At 38.8% G+C, this 21977-nt stretch overlaps 1 protein-coding gene across 8 annotated transcripts in view; it reads right to left on the bottom strand.

Annotated features, from left to right (window-relative positions):
• The window catches only part of ADD3 (adducin 3), a 128249-nt gene that overhangs the window by 28467 nt on the left and 77805 nt on the right, over positions 1–21977 (bottom strand). For all 8 annotated transcript variants that reach the window (XM_050804269.1, XM_050804276.1, XM_050804271.1 and 5 more), the window contains exon 2: positions 5486–5709. In XM_050804269.1, the coding sequence (XP_050660226.1) occupies positions 5486–5680 (195 nt within the window). In that variant the 5' untranslated portion in view covers positions 5681–5709. The remainder of the gene's footprint in view (positions 1–5485; positions 5710–21977) is intronic.

Here is a 21977-nt window from a genome sequence, read left to right as displayed (position 1 = left end):
AATGCTAAAAAAAAACAAAAAAACTCCATGTTGGCTGATTTATCAGTAATGTCTAACTTACACTCAGATAATAACACTGATAAATATTGGAGACATCAGAGATGAATTTTAAATATCCACATCTGGATGTTTTACCTCAAAATTACTAGAGAGGAAAATTGGGGCAAAAAGTAAAAAAAAAAAAAAAAAAAAAAAAAAAAAAAAAAAAAAAGATTTACAGATTTGCTGCTCCCAAGGAACCCTATAATTATGTTATTAGAGCTCTCCTAAAGCAGAATTAGGAGCATAACAAACTTAGTTAGAATTCCTCCATTAAGAAATGTACTCATTTGGAACTAGAATACCACTGGCCCCGCTGAAAGGAGAAAAAACAAATAAACCATATTTTCTTCTGGATGGTCTTTCTCCTATATCTAAGTCTTAATTAACATGAAGTTAAAGCTTAGAATATTTTTCTTGAAGCTGTGTACAACAGAAATGTAAATAAAGAATATTTGCATCTTAAACTTCTCAACTGACCACAGATCATGGTGACTTTTGACCAATTATTTGAATTAAGGAACACTGTTAACACTCAGGCCTTACTTCCAGTGATATCCTAAAATGTATATGGCTTTGACGTTTCTCCTTGCATCAAAATAAGCTTGCAGCAGTATGGATTGCCCTGTTATTAAAAGCTATTAGTATGTCATGTGCCCAGGCTACCACCACATACACTCCTGTTATTTTTCAGAATAACACTGCACATTTGTGTCAACCAGTCTAAACTGCTTCTCATGGTGGTAAGGCTTACGAAGCCCAGCAACTGTTTTCCTTATTAAGCAGTCAAGTTCAGTAGGAGACTGTTGGACAATATTCAAATGTTTAATGTTTCAAAGCCCACCCAGCTATTCACTATCCGTTTATCCATGCATTCAGAATTTAATAACTATCTCTTGTGTTCAATGTGCTATTGCTTAGTTTTTCAACTTATATGCTTCTTTAACTTTGAAAAGGCATCACTTAATTCCAAGAGTTTGTCCTGGACACTTCATTTTGAGAAAAGGGGATAAATTACAACTTAAGGTCTCCACAGACGTTATATACGAGTACAGCGGACACAGAGAACTTGTGGATTTTCTCTACTGCAACAAAATTTCAAGCCAAATTAATTTACCAAGTGGTATTTGATTTCTAAGATAAATATTTTATTTAAAAATTTAAATATGATAAAAAGGTTGTGAAATTCCTAGAAATAAGTAATACCTGAGGGCCAGAATAAGAAAAATTGTTATTTTCTCAGCTCAAGGCAAAAAGGGGTGATTTTTGTCATCCAAATTTACATTTACACCAAAATGTCTTGTGATTATAAACTCTTCTAGGCTGTGTTGAATTAACTTGAGCATCAGGCTTTGAAGATAAGATGATATAAAAACACATAGGCAGAATTTGTTGTCATTGAATGCTATAAGTTGTACAGCCTAGTGATTACAGGTGTGAGCTTTGGAGTTTAAATTCTGACCACATCATTTAACTAAGCTGTAAAACTTCAGCAAGTTATTTAATGTCTCTAAGTTTCAGTTTACGCATCTGTAACCTAGGCATCTTAATACTTCTTTAACTGAATTGCTTTGAGGATTAAAGACACATAATAGGTGCTTGGCACATAGTACGTGTTTAATAAAAAAGTATTATATTTTGCTTTTATTAATTTCTCTCCTGATTTCCCTTCTACCTAAATTAACTGAGAATTTTAAATAGAAGGTGTACAAATTTGTCGCTTACAAACATGAATTAGTAAAATCTGATTTTAATCTTTATTGGTTATGGATTTTGTCTAACAGAGTGAATCCCAATATTTACAGAAGACTCACAAAATTTTTAAAAGAATTATATCAGCAGAAACACTGTAAGCTTGGGCTGAAAGGAACAAAGACAGTATAAAAGGAAAAGGGGCCTTTGGACCCCTAAAACTTCTGTAAGAAGAAAGCAGATTAAGAAAAACACAAAGTGGCAAACACAGGTTACCTTTCAAGAAAAAGGAGGATGATTTAGACAGTGCAACCAAGAACCTAGTGATCAGAGCCAAGCACCAGGGAGGTTCAGTCCTGGTAAACAGCAGGACTGAGTCCTAATCAAAAAACTTCCAAACATTTGTCCAGATGGATTTACAATTGCTTTCGACCAGTGACTCCTTTGTATCTCCCAATTTTCTCCTTTTTGAAGAGGAATGTCTATAGCAGCTATCTTATGCCCTCTCCTGCCACTGGGGAGCAGATAACATGAATCTTTATTTCACAGATCAATAGATTGACAGGACCTGTACTTAAGGTTCTACACCCTGAGGAGGATCATCTGCAGCTGGACCATATTTAGATGAGATTCTAGATTCAAGCTAATGTTGCAGTGGGACAAGACTTTTTAGGAGGTGCTAGGAGAAGATGAGTGTATTTTGCATGTAGGAGGAAGAAAAATAAATTGTAGCGGAAGGACTGCAGCTCCTTTAAAATAAATTGTGACCTGCCAGGCATGGTGGCACATACCTGTAGTCCCAGCTACTCAAGAGGCTGAGTGAGGCAAGAGGATTGCTTGAGCACAGGATTTTGTGTGCTATGATTGTGCCTGTTAACAGCCACTGTGCACTAGCCTGAGCAACAGAGTAAGACCCTGTCTCTAAATAGTAACCAGAGAGTAGACAATTCTCTCCTCAAAAGATGGAGCTTAATTTCTCTCCCCTGGAGCATAGGGAGAATTAAATGACTCACTTCTAACTAATAAATATGGTAGAAGTGATAGTGTGTGATGTCTGAGATTAGTTCTAAAGCAGCACTGCAGGCTGCTCTCTCTTGGATCCTTGCTCTGGGGAAGAACACTCAAGCAGCTTTAGAAAAGGTCCACATGGCAAGGAATGGTGGTCTTTTGCCAACAGCATGTGAGTGATCCATCTTCAGAGTGGATACTCCAGCCCCAGTAAAGCCTTCAAATGACAGCAGCCCTGGCTAACATATTGACTGCAACTTCATCAGAGAACTTGAGCCAGCTAAACTGTCCTAAACTTCTGACCCACAGAAATGGTGAGATAATGAATGCTTGTTTTAAGCTGCTAAATTCTGGAATAATCTGTTATTTTAGCAGTAGATAACTAACACAAGCCACCAAGCATCACTTCCCTTGGTGACGTTTCTGTTGCATTAAAAGAAACTTAAAAATCACTGTCCTAAAATATGGCAGGAAGACAAAATGTATACACTTTCCTAAGTCTTTCACAAAGAAGATTTTAAATTCATTAGCCAAGATCTAGGAAAAAAAATATCAACTTTTAATTATTTTAAATCTCAGCCTTCTTTGTACCTCTCTGGGCAGAAAATGATCACTCTTGTTAAGTGAATAAGGAAATGATAAACTATGTGTTTGCCCTTTTACAGTATTTCATCAAGTTCCCCAAGGCATAAGTAAAATTGTTACTTTTAGGTCAATTTACAGATAGAAATACTAAGTATAAAAAATTATTCTACTTAACATTATGTGCCTTTAGTGTAATGGGTAAACTATAAGACAAAAACCCTGGCATAAAAATGGAGTTTAGTACTTTTTTTCATTTAAACTCTACAGTTAGAATTCAGTGGTCTTCTTTGAGATACTTCCTAAAGAAATCTCAATATTTAACAACTTTAACCAAAACTGAAACTTCATTTCATTCTTTCAGTTACTATATGCTATCTGTTACTACAATCATTTTACAATCATTTGGTTGATAAGTTCTTTAAAAAATTTTTTTGAGACAGAGTCTTGCTCTGTCATCCAGGCTGGAGTGCCATGGTGTGATCACAGCTCATTGTAGCCTTGATTTACTGGGCTCAAGTAATCCTTTCACCTCCTAAGTATGAGACACAGACTCACACCACCACACTCTACTAATTTTTTAATTTCTTGCAGAGACCGGGTCTCACTATGTTGCCCAGGCTCGTCTCAAACTCCTGGGCTCAAGCAATCCTCTCACCTTGGCATCCTAAAGTGCTGGGATTACAACAGGCATGAGTCACCATTTCCGGTCTAGTAAGGTAGTTCTTAAAAATGGGGTTTCTTCAGAGAAGGAAACAAATCTATTTTGATCTAAATAATTAATGTGCTCTTCAAGTCTTTATAAACCTAGACGCTCAAGTTTGCATAAAGTAAGGCACTGAACATTTACTCTCTCATCATGACTTTTCTGATGAATCTTCCCATTTGGAAAGAGTTTCTTTAAAGTGGGCACTATAAAAAAAATAAAATTACACAAAGCTTACATTGTTCTTATAACTTGTACTTCTATGCTTTCACCAAGGCCACTGATATGGGAGAATTAATTACTCACAGTTGATTTCCCCTTTGGTTCTGGGCTCACCTCTATGATTAAATTCACAAGGACATAACAAAAATGATTTACCAGGGCTACTTCAGGCAGCTCTATGCCTTGGTGCTAACTTTGACACCCAAGTTGGAAACCTAATATAGCCCTAACCTAGGCATCATGTATCTGTGTGTTGAACTCTGTCTTAGGGGTGCATGATCTTCATTATGCATAAAGTTACGAATTCACTTTGCATTTTAAATCAAGCTGTTCTCTCATTTTCCATAATGTATTAATACATTTCCACTAAGGTTTTGTAAGAAAACAGATCACTTGAATATGATTCACAAAGTCTGAGTATTGCTGTGCAGACAGGATTTTCGGCTTGAGTTGAATTTTTTTTTTTTGAGACAAGGTCTCACTCTGTGGTCCAGGGTGGAATGCAGTGGCATGATCATGGCTCACTGCAGCCTTGACCTTTTGGGCTCAAGTGATCTTCCTGCCTCAGCCTCCCAGGAGTAGCTGGGACTACATGTGCACACCAGTACACCCAGTTAATTTTTAAATTTTTTTGTAAAGAGAAGGATTCACTATACTGCCTAGGCTGGTTTCAAACTCCTGTGCTCAAGTGATCCTCCTGCCTTGGCTTCCCAAAATGCTGGGATTACACATGTGAGCCACTGAGCCTGGCCTATAATCCACTTTTAATTTAGTTAATTTAGTGTGTATGCACATGTGCCTGCAGTAGGCATATGTAATATTAGGCTGCCAAATCACAGACTTCCTCAAAAACCTTAAGTCTTATGCTGCTCTGAGTGTCAAGGTACCCAAAGGAAGAAGAAAACAGTGCATGGGATATACCTAACTTATTTATTGGTCCCTATGACTTGAGTCATGCCTTTCTTCTCTTTACATATTCAGTCTGATTTGGGTATCCCTGAATTAAGTAAAATCGTTTATCCTCCTTTAATAAAGTGCCATACCCAGAAAACACAAAATTTAAACCACCAAACACAATACTAGTTTGTCGTCAAGGCTCTGTTGTTAAGACTGGAAGCAACCAGTCGCCACTCTCCTCCACCCCTCTTTTAACCTAGTAGTTTCAGAAACCTTCTACCTTATTATACTAATATTTCTAAAGAGGGAGAAAAATTACAGCCTTCTAATTCAACTCACAGGACTTTGCAGGATCTGAGTAACTCGTTTCCTCTGCTCCATCATGTTGAAGTCTTGTCGTAGATCAGGAGACATATTCCTCTCCCTAATGTATTCTGGGTCATTTTCATTGATGCGGTCAAAATATCTCTCTTTGTGAGGAATGCTGGGAGGAGGGGGAGTGGTAATCACGCCTTGGCTGGCATCTGAGCTCATGTTTTAAGTCTGTGGATTACTCTTGTTATCTGCATTAATAAACACAAAGGACATTCATGATAAATTCATTAAATTCAAAATTTACATGGGTGAAGCAGAACTTTTACATTTTGCCCTCAGAGTAACAGGTGCAACTTTGAAAAGTAGCTTCTCAAAAATGTTAGAACAATTTTTTATTCTTATAAAAAGATCTTAGGGCCAGGCGCGGTGGCTCAAGCCTGTAATCCCAGCACTTTGGGAGGCTGAGACGGGTGGATCACGAGGTCAGGAGATCGAGACCATCCTGGCTAACACGGTGAAACCCCGTCTCTACTAAAAAAATACAAAAAACTAGCCGGGCGAGGTGGCAGGCGCCTGTAGTCCCAGCTACTTGGGAGGCTGAGGCAGGAGAATGGCGTGAACCTGGGAGGCGGAGCTTGCAGTGAGCTGACATCCGGCCACTGCACTCCAGCCTGGGCGGCAGAGCGAGACTCCGTCTCAAAAAAAAAAAAAAAAAAACAACAACAAAAAAGATCTTAGATTATAACGCTTGATTGGAAATTGATACTTTCAGAGCTAACAGAAACTTATGGTTCAATCATGTTAATGTCACCAACTGTGTGGTTTTTTTTTTTTTTTTTTTTTTTGAGATGGAGTCTCACTCTGTCACCCAAGCTGGAGTGCAGTGATGTGATCTCTGCTCACTGCAACCTGTGCCTCCCGGGTTCAAGAGATTCTCCTGCCTCAGCCTCCCGAGTAGTTGGGGCTATAGGCATGTGCCACCACGCCCAGCTAATTTTTGAATTGTTTTTAGTAGAGACGGGGTTTCACCATATTGACCATGCTGCTCTCGAACTCCTGACCTCGTGATCTGCCCACCTCAGCCTCCCAAAGTGTTGGGATTACAGGCATGAGCCACTGTGCCCAGCTGCGCTGAAGTGATCCTCCTGCCTTGGCCTCCCAAAGCGGTAAGATTACAGGGCATGAGCTTCTGTGCCTAGCCCCCAACTCTTATTTTTAATACCACATATGCAAAGGCATACTTTCTAAGTATTTCAGAGTAATAGGAACTAGTACAAACCAGTATGAATTACATTGGGAAAAAAATAGTCTTCAATAACGGTCTTTGAAAATGCTTCAAAGAACAAATTTTTAAAAAGTAGTTATAAAACTTGTGAACACTAAGGGTTTCCCTCTGATGTAGCCTTTGGCCATGCAGATTAGAAACAAAGTATCATGTTGGGAGCCCTGGTGGCCCAGGCCGGTTGCCCTGGCACTCTGGGAGGCGAGGCTACACATTTGAAGCCAACCTGGTCAACACTGATTAAAAAAAAAAAAAAAAAAAGTATCATGTATATACAAAATTCTAGTTTTAAAAATTTTATGCAAATATTTATGCAACAACTATTCAACATGCATATTTAAAAAACATTAGGTTCAAGATACAAATAGATGAAATACTCTAGAATGGTGGCTTTCAAACATTTGATATTATATTCACATACAAACATATAAGATACATAACTGAAATAAATTAATGACATACTTCCCCTTACTACGTGGTACATTCCGGTATTTTCTATTTTAATCTATTTCATTTTAATAAACGCTAGTCAAATGGATTCATGATCCACTAATGGGTTGTGACCCACAGCTTGAAAAACAATGCCCTAGAAGTTATGGTCAGGTAGGAAACGGAAGGGAGAAGGGGTAGGAAATGCTAATTGAGAATGAATATATGCCAGAGAGGAGAGTAAGACTGATTTTTTTGAAGAAATATTGTAGCTTATTACATATTTCTTTACGTGTTAATATTTTTAAAATAGTACTCTTACAGTAAATCACATTTTTGCATTTTTTTTTTTTAATAGAGTTTAGGCTGGGCATGGTGGCTCATGCTTATAATCCCAGCATTTTGGGAGACTGAGGTGGGAGGATCACTTGAGCCCAGGAGTTCCAGATCAGCCTGGGCAACATAGTGAAACCCTGTCTCTACAAAATAAATTTAAAAAAAAAAAAAAGCCGTATGTGTTGGCAGGCACCTGTAGTCCTATAGTCCTAGCTACTCAGGAGGTGGAGGTGGGAGGATTCCTTGAGCCCAGGAGGTTGAGGCTGCAGTGAGCCATGATCACACCACTGCATTCCAATCTGGGCGATGGGTGAGGCAAAAAAGTTTCTGTATTCAGGTCGGGCACAGTGGCTCATGCCCATAATCCCAGCACTGTGGGAGGCCAAGGCGGGCAGATCACAAGGTCAGGAGTTCGAGACTAGCCTGGCCAACATAGTGAAAGACCGCATTTACTAAAAATACAAAAAATTAGTCGGGCGTGGTGGCAGGTGCCTGTAATCCCAGCTACTTGGGAGGCTGAGGCAGGAGAATCGCTTGAACCCGGGAGGCGGAAGTTGCAGTGAGCTGAGATCATGCCATTGCACTCCAGCCTGGGTGACAGAGTGAGACTCCATCTCAAAAAAAAAAAAAAAAATCTGTATTCATGCAAAAATAGTTTACAATTTGCTTTAAGAAATATGGGTGTTAAAAGAACTTCAGCCAGTCACAGATAAAATGTTACAATTATCTGCTTAGTTTAGATAGAAGGCTTTGCAAATAGCATAATGTCTACCCATTTAAAACACATCAATGTCAGCACTGCAGAAAGATAAAAACATTTTCAAGCTCTCTGAGGATATTACAAAGGACTGTTTATGACTCTATGAATTACATACCTAAAAGCACATTTTTTGGGGAGGATTTTTGAAAATAAGCACCTATTAAACAGATACTCTAAACACAGAGCCACTTAAAGATACTGCCAATGATTACATTTCTATCCAGTCCCTCAACCATCCAACCCCTAGGATTATTATTCACAGGTAAGAATATTTCTGCAATGTTTCAGTATATTCAACCATTTCAAAGCAGAACTGCAGAAGACTATGTTACTCTGAATCAAATCAATTGACTGCGCCTTAAATTGAGGATCATTCTACAAAACTGGCCAGTACTCTTCAATCATGTCAAGGCTGGGCGCGGTGGCTCACGCCTGTAATCCCAGCACTTTGGGAGGCCAAGGCGGGCGGATCACGAGGTCAGGAGATTGAGACCATCCTGGCTAACACAGTGAAACCCCATCTCTACTAAAAATACAAAAAAAATTAGCTGGGCGTGGTGGCGGGTGCCTGTAGTCCCAGCTACTTGGGAGGCTGAGGCAGGAGAAGGGCGTGAACCCGGGAGGCGTAGCTTGCAGTGAGCCGAGATCGTGCCACTGCACTCCAGCCTGGGCGACAGAGTGAGACTCTGTCTCAAAAAAAAAAAAAAAAAAAAAAAAAGAAAAGAAAAAAAAAGAAAAATAAAGACTAAGGAACTGCTCCAGATTAAAAAAGACAAAGGAGACTAAGACGTGACAATTAAAGGCAACATGTAATCTTGGATCAGATCCTAGACCAGGAAAAGGACATTAGTAGACAATTGGTGAAATTTAAATAGAATCTGTAAATTTGATAATAGTATTTACATCAATGTTAATTTCCTGAACCTGATAATTACAACGTGGTTATGGAAGATATTATCATTTAGGGAATCTGGGTAAAGGACAAACAGGAATTCTTTCACTATTTTTGCCAACTCTTTTGTAAGTCTGAAATGATTTCAAAACAAAGCAAAAAAAAATCAAAAACATATACATAAACATTAATCCAATATAAAACAAATTGAATCTCAACACAAAGGAAAATATTAATACCACAATTTTCAGGGCCCTCCTGAATTTTATAGTACAGCATGTTCTTTCCTCACCAAAGAATTTTTTTTGTTTTTTTTTTTTTGGAGACAGAGTCTCGCTCTGTCGTCCAGGCTGGAGTGCAGTGGCCGGATCTCAGTTCACTGCAAGCTCCGCCGCCCGGGTTTACGCCATTCTCCTGCCTCAGTCTCCCTAGTAGCTGGGACTACAGGCGCCCGCCACCTTGCCCGGCTAGTTTTTTGTATTTTTTAGTAGAGATGGGGTTTCACTGTGTTAGCCAGGATGGTCTCGATCTCCTGACCTCGTGATCCGCCCGTCTCGGCCTCCCAGCGATTACTGACTGGGATTATAGCCTGTAGTCCCAGCTATTTGGGAGGCTGAGGCAGGAGAATGGCGTGGACCCGGGAGGCGGAGGTTGCAGTGAGCCCAGATCGCACCACTGCACTCCAGCCTGGACGACAGAGCCAGAGACTGTCAAAAAAAAAAAAAAAAAAAAAAAAAAAAAAAAAAAAAAAAAAGAATATTATACAAATGAAAATATGCAATATAGAAAACCTTTGGGGATTGGCTTTTTTCACTCAGCATCACTTACTGAAGATTTACAGAGGCTGTCGTATCAATAATTTGTTCCTTTTCACTGTTGAATGCTATTCTATGGTATGGCTGTATCATTTGTTTAATCATTTGCCCACTGAAAGACGACTGGTTATTTCCAGTATTTGACTATTATATAATTATAGCATATTTTTTCATTACTAGCAAAAAGTAGAAACAACCCAAACATCAACTGATAAACACAAAATATTCTGTCATATGGTAATCCAGAAAGTGGAATATTACATAGCAATAAAAGGAAATGGAATACTGATATGTGCTTCGACGTGTATGAACCTTGAAACATTGTAAGTGAAAGAAGCTAGTCACCAAGGACCACATATTGTATGACTCCATTTATATGAAATGTTTAGAAGAGGCAAACCTATAGAGGTAGAAAACAGATTAGTAGCTGCCTAGCGCTATAGGAAAATGAACATGTTCTAAAATTATTGTGGTAATAGCTGTACAACTCTGTGACTATATTAAAAACTACTGAATTATATACTTTATATGGGCAAATTGCATGGTATGTGAATTATCTCCATAAAATGGTTATTTTAAAAATCCAATCTGAGAAGCCACTGACCACCTTGTAAGCTTGGGAATGGGGACTATCTTGTAAGTCCTCACAGTGGAAGAGAACTCCATAAATGGGGGCTGAATTAAGTTACTTTACTATATCACAACTCCTTCCAAATAAATCTGGTTTGCATTATTTCTAAGCTGGGAATAGTAAAAACAATCTTTTGAAAAGAAGTTACTACTTATAAAAAAATCTTTCCAAACTTAAAATTCTTGGCAGTTTGAACAGCTTTCTCTAGAATAAGCAAAGAGATGGTTGTACTTTCAAGTACTAGACCTATTGTTTCACACTTAAAAGAATAATCAAAGATATGCCAAGACCTCAAAGCAGCATATTTGGTTAAAAAACAAAACAACAAATGCTATTTTAGTTTTTCTTGATGAAAGTTACTATGAAATTGTAAAGTTAGTTGAAATTCTAGAAAACAACTTAGACCCTACACAAACTATGACAAGCTACCATCCTTAGATCAACTAGTGAAATTTTCTTCATTTTAAGTTCAAAAGACATGAGCTACTTTTAAATGCTAGCCAAAATTTTATACACAACTGACATGGAAATCGACAGATCTGAAAACTTGAAGCAGACATAGATAAAAATGAAGAAAAATGGGAGGAAAAAACTCAAATGAACATGGCATTGAGCAGCACTGAGTAATACAGATGGCACTAAGTGCGCAAATGGAGAAAAATTTAATTATCCCACAAAGTACTAGGATCTTATTCCTAAAGGCTGTTGATTTTATATGAGCTTCTCTTGAAATATTTCAGACTAGATTCAACGATTACTTTTTACAGAGAGGAAACTATACTCAGTGGTGTTGAGTGACTTTTCTAAAGTTACATTGTTCAAATATCATATTATAAAATCATAATAATGATGTTTATTAGCATTACCATGTCATCCAGATTGCCCCATAATCAAAATTTACTCCTTCAATGAAATTTAAGAAAGAAAACAGGCCTATCACACCATGTTTATGTATGTAAGAAGGGCTAAAACTCTAGTGCTTGTCATAGACTTAATGGTCCATTTGCCTAGCATGCACAGAAAAATAGATGTACAAGTGGGGTAGTTGTATAATGGCGGTTTATTTGACCTAAATACCAAAGGGACAAGTTTTAAGTAACTACATCATTAAATATTAAAAAGTACCCATTAACATTTTATCAATACGGTATTCCCCTCAACTGCAGTTTCAGTTACCTGTGGTCAACCACTGTTCAAAAATAGGCGAGTACAGTACAATAAGATTTTGAGATAGAGGGAAAGACCACATTCATATAACTTTATATTTTTCATACATACATACACACACCCACACACCATAAAGACACTTGGTATCTTTGCCAAAACATATAAATAAGATGCATAAAGACAAAGACTATTAAGAGATGGGCAGACCAAGAAGTCGATGAGGCAGGCAGATAAATGGTATAATAAAATATCATGGAACATTCCACACAACTTTGAGTTCCAAACAAAAAGGAACTACACGCAAGGTAAGGACCGTTAAATTGGCTCAAGTCCATCTGAAAAGGAGACTATGTTGGCTATTGATCAGTATCTAGGAAGTCCTAACTCTTTACCTGACAGATGACCGCTATGTCTTAATTAGAAGCTATTGACAAAATGACATTGACTGTGCTCTGGGTAATAATAAATTGTATTTAAGTTTGTTTCTAAAGCTAATTTAGCATCATATTAAAAGAATTGAGGGCTTTATTATGAAACAAAGAAAACAGAAAAAGATTCTGTTGGGACCTAAAGAGTTAAGACAAGTATAAAACATCAACTGAATGAGTGGTCATTGAAATTGTTCTAAGATAGATACTAAATAGAAATGCATGTATACATTAACATATCTAAACTACAAAATCAGTAATTTAATGAAACGTTTTAAAGCAATCACAGAATTTCAGGTACTATGCTCTACACAGATTATCTCATTTAATATCCTTTACAACTCTGGCCAGGTGTGGTGGCTCATGCCTGTAATCCCAGCACTTTGGGAGGTCAAGGTGGGCGGATCACTTGAGGTCAGGAGTTGGAGACCAGCCTGGCAAATATGGTGAAACCCCATCTCTACTAAAAATGCAAAAATTAGCCGGGCATGGTGGCATGCATCTGCAATCCCAGCTACCCAGAGGCTGGAGCAGGAGAATTGCTTGAACCCAGGAGGTGGAGGTTGCAATAAGCCAAGATTGCACCACTACACACCAGCATGGGTGACAGAGTGAGACTCTGTGCCCCCAACCTCGAAGAAAAATCCTTCACAACTCTATGAAAAGGTGACCAGTATCCCCAACTTTATAGATAAGAAAACTGAGGATATTTTTTTCCAGTTTTAAAAACAAATTGTAGTTAAAGTATACAACATAATGTTTCCCCATACCTTTTATGTTAGGTTCAGGGGGTACATGAGCAGCTCTGTTACATGGGTAAATTGTATGTCATTGGGGTTTGGTGTACAAATGATTTCATAAGCCAAGTAAGTGAGCAAAGGACCCGACAGGTAGTTTTTCCACCTTCACCTTCACCTTCTTCCTACCCTCCCCATTCAAGTAGGCCCAGTGTCTATTGTTCCCACCTTTGTGTCCATGTGTATTCAATGTTTAGTTACCATTACAGGTGAGAACATGCAGTATTTGGTTTTCTGTTCCTGTGTTAATAATGCTTAGGGTAATGGCCTCCAGCTGCATCAATGTGGCTGCAAAGGACAAGATTCCTTTTTTTTTTTTTTTTTACTGCTGCATATTATTCCATGGTATATATGTACCAAATTTTCTTCATCCAGACTACTGTTATAGATATCTAGGTAGTTGATTCCATGTCTTTGCTATTGTGGATAATGCTGCAATGAACGTACTTGTACTTGTGTCTTTTTGGTAGAATAATTTTTATTCCTTTGGGTATATATTGAGTAATGGGACTGCTGGGTCAAATGGTAGCTCTGTTTTAAATTCTGTGAGAAACCTTCACGCTGGCTGCACAGCAGTGTATAAGTGTTCCCTTTTCTCCACAACCTCGCCAACATCTGTTATTTTCTGACATTTTAGTAACAGTCATCCTGACTGGTATGAGAAGGTATCTCCCTGTGGTTTTGATTTGCACTTCCCTGATGATTAGCAATGTTGAGTATTTTTCCATATGCGTGTTGGCTGTGTGTATGTCTTCTGAGAAGTGGAGGTTCATGGCCTTTGACTATTTTTTTACGGGGTTGTTTACCTGTTGGGTTAAGTTCTTTATAAACTCTGGATATTATATCCAGATGTATAGTTTTGGATGTACAGTTTGTAAATATTTTCTACCATTCTGCAGGTTGTCTGTTTTCTATGTTGACAGTTTACTTTGCCGTGCAGAAGTCTAATTACGTCGTACTAGTTTTTGTTTCTTTGCAATTGCTTTTGGAGACTTCATTGTGAAATCCAGGTTTTCTCCTAGAGTTTATAGTTTTAGGTCTCACATGTAAGTCTTTGATCCATCTTGAGTTGAATTTTGTATATGGTGAAAGGAAGGGGTCCAGTTTCAATCTTCTGCATATGATGGCTAGTCAATTATCCCAGCACCATTTATTGAATAGGGAATTCTTTCCCCATTGCTTGTTATTGTTGACTCTGTCAAAGATCAGACGGTTGTAGGTGTGCGGCTTTATTTCTGGGTTCTCTAACCTGTTCCATTGGTCTATGTGTCTGTTTTTGAACCAGTACCATGCTGTTTTAGTTTCTGCATCTTGTAGTATAAAAATTGAGGTTTAATAATTTGTCTCAGATTACCAAAGGTTCTTCACAAATAAGGAAATTCCTCATGGTTATAGATCTTGACAGGCATGGTGGAGTTAGCCAAAAAAGATGAGATGGCTCAAAGGACTATCATATCCTAGAGATATATCTAGCCATTAGATCACTGCCTTTATTTGGGGGAAGGGGGCTGAAAATATTATATCGCAATATTCAACACAAAGTGGAAATAGTAAATATTCTAAAAGTAGCAATAAAATTTGCACAAAGTCTTCCATGGCTATCAAACCTACACATGCGGAAACCTACCTACCTCTCTGGCCTATTGCCGGAATTGTCAGATTGATCCATATCATTCTTAAATTTCTGAACCTCCTTTTAGTTCTTTTGAAATGACTTCTGTTATCTTTAAAATGAGACTAAATTCTAAACCTCAACATAAAGTCCAGGAAACAATAAATCTGTAGTTGTTTAGTAAAAGTTAGGACTGAGCCTTAGTTTAAAATCCAACTTAAAGTCAAGAGAAAAAAACCCCACAACAATAACAAAATAGTAACAGCAACCCACTGTGGTACTAAATGTTCTGTACTTAATGTTTTATAAATAAAAATATGATACTAATTAATATAAACTCTTAGCAAACATGAGTTTCCCTGTGATTGTACAATTGAAACAAAGCAGTTAGATGTAGTCATAACACATACATTGTTCATAATGTAAATGCAGAACAGTAAGTAAAAAAACGTTGAGTAGGGGTTGGGCACGGTGGCTCACGCCTGTAATCCCAGCACTTTGGAAGGTCAAAGTAGGCGGACTGCCTGAGCTCAGGAGTTCAAGATAAGCCTTGGCAACATGGTGAAACCCCATCTCTACTAAAAATACAAAACATTAGCAGGGCGTGGTCATACATGCTTATAGTCCCAGCTACTCGGAGGCCGAAGCATGAGAATCGCTTGAACCCAGGAGGCGAAGGGTGCCGTGAGCTGAGATCACGCCACTGCACTCCAGCCTGGGCGACAGAGCGAGACTCTGTCTGCCAAAAAAGTCAAGTAGGTGCTTGTTATGTCAACATAATCATTCAACAGGGTGACTGAAAGACTAAAGACAGAGTTGGACAATACTGAGGATCAATCTAACCTCTGTATCACTAAAGTACCAATACCTGATGAAGGATATTTTATTGATCTACATTACCTGTTACAAGGAACAGTGAGGCAAACAGATTTCTTTTTTTTTTTTTTTTTGAGACAGAGTCTCACACCGTCACCCAGGCTGGAGTGCAGTGGCGCCATCTCGGCTCACTGCAAGCTCCACCTCCCAGGTTTACGCCATTCTTCTGCCTCAGCCTCCCGAGTATCTGGGATTACAGGCACCTGCCACCACCTCATTTTTTGTATTTTTAGTAGAGACGGGGTTTCACCATGTTAGCCAGGATGGTCTCGATCTCCTGACCTTATAATCCGCCCGCCTCAGCCTCCCAAAGTGCTGGGATCACAGGCGTGAGCCACCGCGCCCAGCCTAGGCAAACAGATTTCTGTACTTGAGGTCATGGTAGGGTTTGGGAGAGGGAGAGAGATAGTTACTTGCTTAGACATTGGTAGAGGTGAAAATAACATTCACTGGCAACTTGAAACAAAAATCTTTATTAAAATGAGGTCAAATTTACCAATTACAATGGCCATACAAGGGGCAGGGTTACAAAGCTGAAAACATGTATAGAAAGTTCAGAGAAAGTATTTCTTCAAGTCCAACCTCAATCATTAATCAGTATCTAACATTAACTTGACTTGTTCCCAACATAAACCATTTGGAAAAGTAAATATGAAACTGATTTTATACATATATCTCATATATTATAAACATATATCATATATACATTGTGTGTGTACATACATACATATATATATATGTATTCCTATAAAATGCGTAAAACAATCAACCACAGAAAGGCAATCCCTCAAGTATCTTACAGAATCCAAAGACACATGGCCTTGGTGCACCTTTACTCTCCTTTCTACAAAATATGATGAACATTCTATATACATTCCCTTAGTCACCATTTGTCTTCAACACGGAGTTTTGAAAAATGGTTGAGAAAACAAAAGAAGGGTTCCCCACCCCACAGCCCCACCCCCTCCTTAGAGAAAGCTGACAGAGACTAGTGGACTGATTACTTGGATGTGCGTCTCAGACATTTAGTTTCTGTTGGGTTCCCTGCTATTAGAGAAAATTTTAAAATTGAGATCCAGGAAACTATCCAAAACTTGACAGCTCATGATAAATGAGAGGTTTTAAAAAGAGGAATCACCAGAAATTATTATTTTTAAATAAACAGTCATTGCTCTCAATTTCAGGAGATATCTTAAGTCTTTCACTCTTATTTGGTAGTCTTTCCAGGCAAAAAGTATTTTTTTTTAAAAGAAACATCAACTCTCACATACTTTGTACTTTACTGCATACCCAACTCTACAAATCTCAGTGAATCTTTTGTAAAATGAATATTCAAATCAAATAATACAGGAAATTTAACTTCCCCAAATTTTAATCTTACATCTACCTATTTCACAAGATGAAATTAGATTTTAACTGAAGAAATGCAAATAATCCAACAAAGCTTATTATTTAAAATGAGCTGAGTCTGCAAAATAAATATGCACTGAAAACTCTAGTCTAGGAAATCGATTCGTTACCATGGACCATATTTCTGGGTTCCATTCCTAATACAGTCATTGTGACATGCCATGGTGGGGGAAAGGGAGGGATGGAAAGGCACAAAAAAATGAGACAAAGTTCCTTATTTTAAAAATTGGAGGAAAATACACAAAAAAATATTAAAGAACCACAGGGTGTAAGTACCAAGAGTTCATTTTGATATACTATTTCAGATATTCAAGCTAAAGATTTTTGGCTTTCATAACTTATAAAATACAGCTGCAAAAGTCAATCCAAAAGCTGTAGGTAACTCAACACACTGTAACTGCAAAGCAGTCTGATTTGAAGGAGGCGTTTCTGCCTTCAGATTTTGGCTGCTAAGGAACATTTCAAGATCATCAAAACTTGATCTGTTTTCTTTATGAAATGCCTAATATTGTGCCACAAAAATGCATCTTATTAAGTGCAGAAAATTACTTTCAAAAATACTTTTTGGTTATAACCTGCCACGTTAGCAACTGGTTAATGGTTTTAAGTGGAAGTTCACAAAAAGAGATTTTTATCAATCTCAGATATCTGTTTCTTAAAACGGATTTGTCGAAAACCAGCTTTTTCAAATGAATCATCTTTTAGATCTAGAGATTGACATTCAGCCATACTACCATACTACACTGGTTGAATAGTGTCTTCCCTAAAAATTCATGTCCCCACAAGCTCAGAATGTGGCCTATTTGAAAATAAGGTTTGTAGATCAAATTAAGATGAAATCATACTGGGTTAGGGTGAGTACTAAATCCAATGATGGGTATCTTTATAAGAGGAAAGTGAAAGAGATGTGGACACAGAGTAACAGAGAAGACACACAGGAAGAAAAAAGACCTGTGATGACAGGGTAGAGATTGAACTGATGCAGCACAAGCCTAGGGACCAAGCTGCAAGCTGGGAACCACAAGAAGCCTGGGGAGGGGCATGGAACAGATTTTTCCCTCAGACCCCTCAGAAAGAACCAATCCTGCCAACACCTTGATTTTGGACCTCTGGCCTCCAGAACTGTAAGAGAACAGATCTGTTGTTTTTAGCCACTGGAATTGCAGTACTTTGTTACAGCAGTTCTAGGAAACTAACACATATACTGTTCCAATGGAATTTCCATCCTAATATCTATTTTTGAAAGCATTTTACCATCAACAGTGTGAATAGATAGCACACCTTTGTAGAATCCATGTCAGCTCTTCAGAAATAACAAATTGTCAAAACACTAACTGAACAAGACATCTGATATACACAAGTACAATGCAAAATTCTGGTTTTCCACAACGGCAGGTCCTTTGCCAACTACCCTGTCAGTGTTTCCAAGGAAATCTAAAGCAAGAAAAATATGAACATTCTTATCACATCAGATGAACAAAAATTTCTTTGTAAAACTGAAGAATCATAATGAAGGACAATGACAAATTAAATATGCAGTGGGTCTACTGCTTCCATCATAGCGGAAACACTGTTAAAGCAGTTACTAAAGCAAAATACTATAGAATATATTTTTACTTAAGCAAAGATGGACTTAAAAGCCACTTGCTCAGGGCCAAGTGTGGTAGCTCACACCTGTAATCCTAGCAATTTGAGAGGCCAAAGCAGGTGGATCACCTGAGGACAGGAGTTCAAGACCAGCCTGGCCAACATCCCTAACTAAACCCCATCCCTACTAAAAATACAAAACTTAGCCAGGCGTGGTGGTGGGCGCCTGTAATCCCAGCTACTTGGAAGGCTAAGGCAGGAGAATTGCTGGAACCTGGGAGGCAGAGGTTGCAGTGAGCTGAGACGGCGTGCCACTGCACTCCAGCCTGGGCAAACAGAGCCAGACTCAGTCTCAAAAAAATGAAAAAAAAAAAAAAAAAAAAAAAAAAAAAGCCACTTCTCAGGTGAGTGGGTTTCTTGCCATGTGTACATATATGCTGCATTTCTGCTATTCTACTCACATTGGAGACCACCGAACCCACACCTTGCAGGTTCATGCCAGGCTCTGGGACCCTTGGATTATGAGAAACCCTAATAAATTAGTTTAGTATTTCAGCATCAAGTCAGTCTTGCTGTTGTTCCCACTCTGATGTTTGACTTTCATTTGAATCTTGTGTACTAGTTTGTTGTGACACTGATGTAAAGAACTACCTGAGACTACATAATTTATAAAGAAAATCGGTTTAATTTACCACAGTTCCACAGGCTGTACAGGAAGCTTGGCTGGAGAGGCCTCAGGAAACTTACAATCATGGCAGAAGGACATCTTCACATGGTGGCAGGAGAGCAAGTGAGTGAAGGAGGAGGTGCTACATATACACTTAACCAACAAGATCTTGTGAGAACCCTATCATGAGATAGCACTAGGGGGATGGGACTAAACTATTAGAAACCACCCTCATGATCCAATCAACTCCTGCCAGACCCCACCTCCACCACTTGAGATCACAATTTAATATGAGATTTGGATGGGGACACAAAGCCAAACCATACTAAGCCTGTTTTTTGTTGCTGTTCTGGGGACAGAGTCTCACTCTGTCCCCAGGCTGGAGTGCAGTGGCGTGATCTTGGCTGTGATCTCCACTTTCTGGGTTCAAGCGATTCTCCTGCCTCTGCCTCCCAAGTAGCTGGGACTACAGGCACGTGACACCATGCCCAGCTAATTTTTGTATATTTAGTAGAGATGAGGTTTCACACTGTTGGCCAGGATGGTCTCGATCTCCTGACCTTGTGATCCACCTGCCTTGGCCTCCGAAAGTGCTAGGATTACAGATGTGAGCTACTGTGCCCAGCTTTTTTTTTGGGACAGAGTTTCACTCTTTGTCACCGAGGCTGGAGTGCAATGGTGTGATCTCGGCTTACGACAACTTCCACCGCCCAGGTTCAAGCGATTCTCATGCTTCAGCCTCTCGAGTAGCTGGGATTACGGGCTTGCACCACCATGCCCAGCTAATTTTGTATTTTTAGTAGAGAAGGGGTTTCTCCATGTTGGTCAGCCTGGTCTCTAACTCCCGACCTCAGGTGATCCACCCACTTTGGCCTCCCAAAGTGCTGGGATTACAGGCGTGAGCCACCATGCCCGGCCCAAGTCTGTTTCTTAATCATTAAACTCTGAGCCACTCCACTCACTCTCAAGCAGCCTAATTTACTTTCTTGTTTCTCTATCAGGTAACTTCAAATACTTTTACAATTGAAGGTCTATGCCTGAACCCTGGGGCCCACATCTCAGTCTTAGACCCTTCTATCATTTGCCACTGTTCCCTGAGGTCACCTGATAGCTCACATCTTTGCATATGGCAGTAGATCTCTGAAGCCCTGCAGATCTCCCTGGTACTGACTGGATCTGGACTTCTACCAAGCGCTGCCCTTTGCCAAAAATTTCCTGTCCCTAAACTCTGCCTATGTGCTACAGTTTGACACCTACTAAATCTCACTCATATTGACTGTTGACATACCTGGACTCATTCCTATTGCCCATTTCTGGGGATCTGCTCCCGACTGCTTACCTGGATTCCAGGTTCTTTGTCAGGTGTATTCAGCCAGTCCAACTCCATTACAGAGACCATCCTTTTTAGTTTTTTTTTTGAGACTGAGTCTCACTCTGTCACCCAGGCTGGAGTGCAATGGCATGATCTCAGCTCACTGCAACCTCCGCCTCCCAGCTTCAAGTGATTCTCCCTGCCTCAAACTCCCAAGTAGCTGGGATTACAGGTGCCCACCCCCATGCCCAGCTAATTTTTGTATTTTTAGTAGAGACAGGGTTTTGCCATGTTGGGTAGGCTGGTTTCGAACTCCTGACCTCAGATGGTCCACCCGCCTCAGCTTCCCAAAGCACTAGCATTACAAGCGTGAACCGCTCCGCCTGGTCTCCTTCTTACTATTTGAACGTGTGTGTTTTTTCATTAAACTACATTGGAATAAATACACTTTTATGTGGAAAGAGTGGACATAATCAGTAAAATATCCAATATTTCTTGAACACCTACTATTGTCTGATATTGTTTTAAAAAGTAGCATGTTTTAACTCATTTCACCCTCACAAAACCCTGTTAGAGGTAGGTGTTAATATCTCCATTTTACAGGCAAGGAAGCAAGCACACAGGTTACTTGTCCAAGGTCACACAAGAACTGTATTGTGGAGCTTAGATATAAATTCAAGTAGACTAGTTCCAGAATCCGCGTTCTTAACGAGCACACTCTATTACAACTCTACTACCCTCACTCCCAAAGATGTTTTCAAATTTTGAGTCATTTCAAACCTACATCTGTTAAGATTCTTTGGCTAAATATTTTTAACTCCTCCCCAACCCCAGCCTCAAATCTAAGTTCCCACCTCTAATGCAAACCCTTTAACAAAACATGTATTTTCAGAGATTGAATTTTCTTAAAATGAAGTTTATATGAACATAAATACATAAACAATAAACCTAAAAATCCTGGCACTTAGGATTTTGCTTATTAAATCAATACTCAGTAAAATCCCCTCGGTATTCGCCAAATTAAATCTTCAACAAACTGTAATCCAAACTATAATAATGAACTTTAGAAAAAGGGAGGGCCCCTCTAGATCCTGGTATCCAGATTATATATGCCCCATTATTTCATTTTGAACTGTGTTGGACATTAACTGCCATGCAAGCTTGTGTGTGCATTTAAAGAGGTCTCAGCTCTGTCCTGATAAAACAGGATTTAGCTTTGAAAAGTAGGCCTAGATGATATGAGTAAGAATTCTAAAAATGTATGCATACATTGATATTTTATGACACAAACTAATTCATATCAAAAAAAGGAGGGGAATTAAAATTATTTCTAACATGAAGAAACTGGAAATAACGAGAAGATAAAGAGACAACAACCCAAGTCTCCAGTCCACTGCTGGAAACTGAACTCTCAATACAAAGAGAAAATCTGGAAAAAGACCTGAGAAGTCCAATATCAAATTTGGAAAAAGAGAAAACATTAAATTCATTCACTATTTAATTTATGGAGGAAAG

The sequence above is a fragment of the Macaca thibetana genome, chromosome 9 (assembly GCF_024542745.1).
Source record: "Macaca thibetana thibetana isolate TM-01 chromosome 9, ASM2454274v1, whole genome shotgun sequence".
Classification (NCBI taxonomy): Eukaryota; Metazoa; Chordata; class Mammalia; order Primates; family Cercopithecidae; genus Macaca; species Macaca thibetana.
The sequence above is the reverse complement of the archived record's forward strand: the minus strand, read 5'-3'. Positions and strand labels throughout refer to the sequence as shown.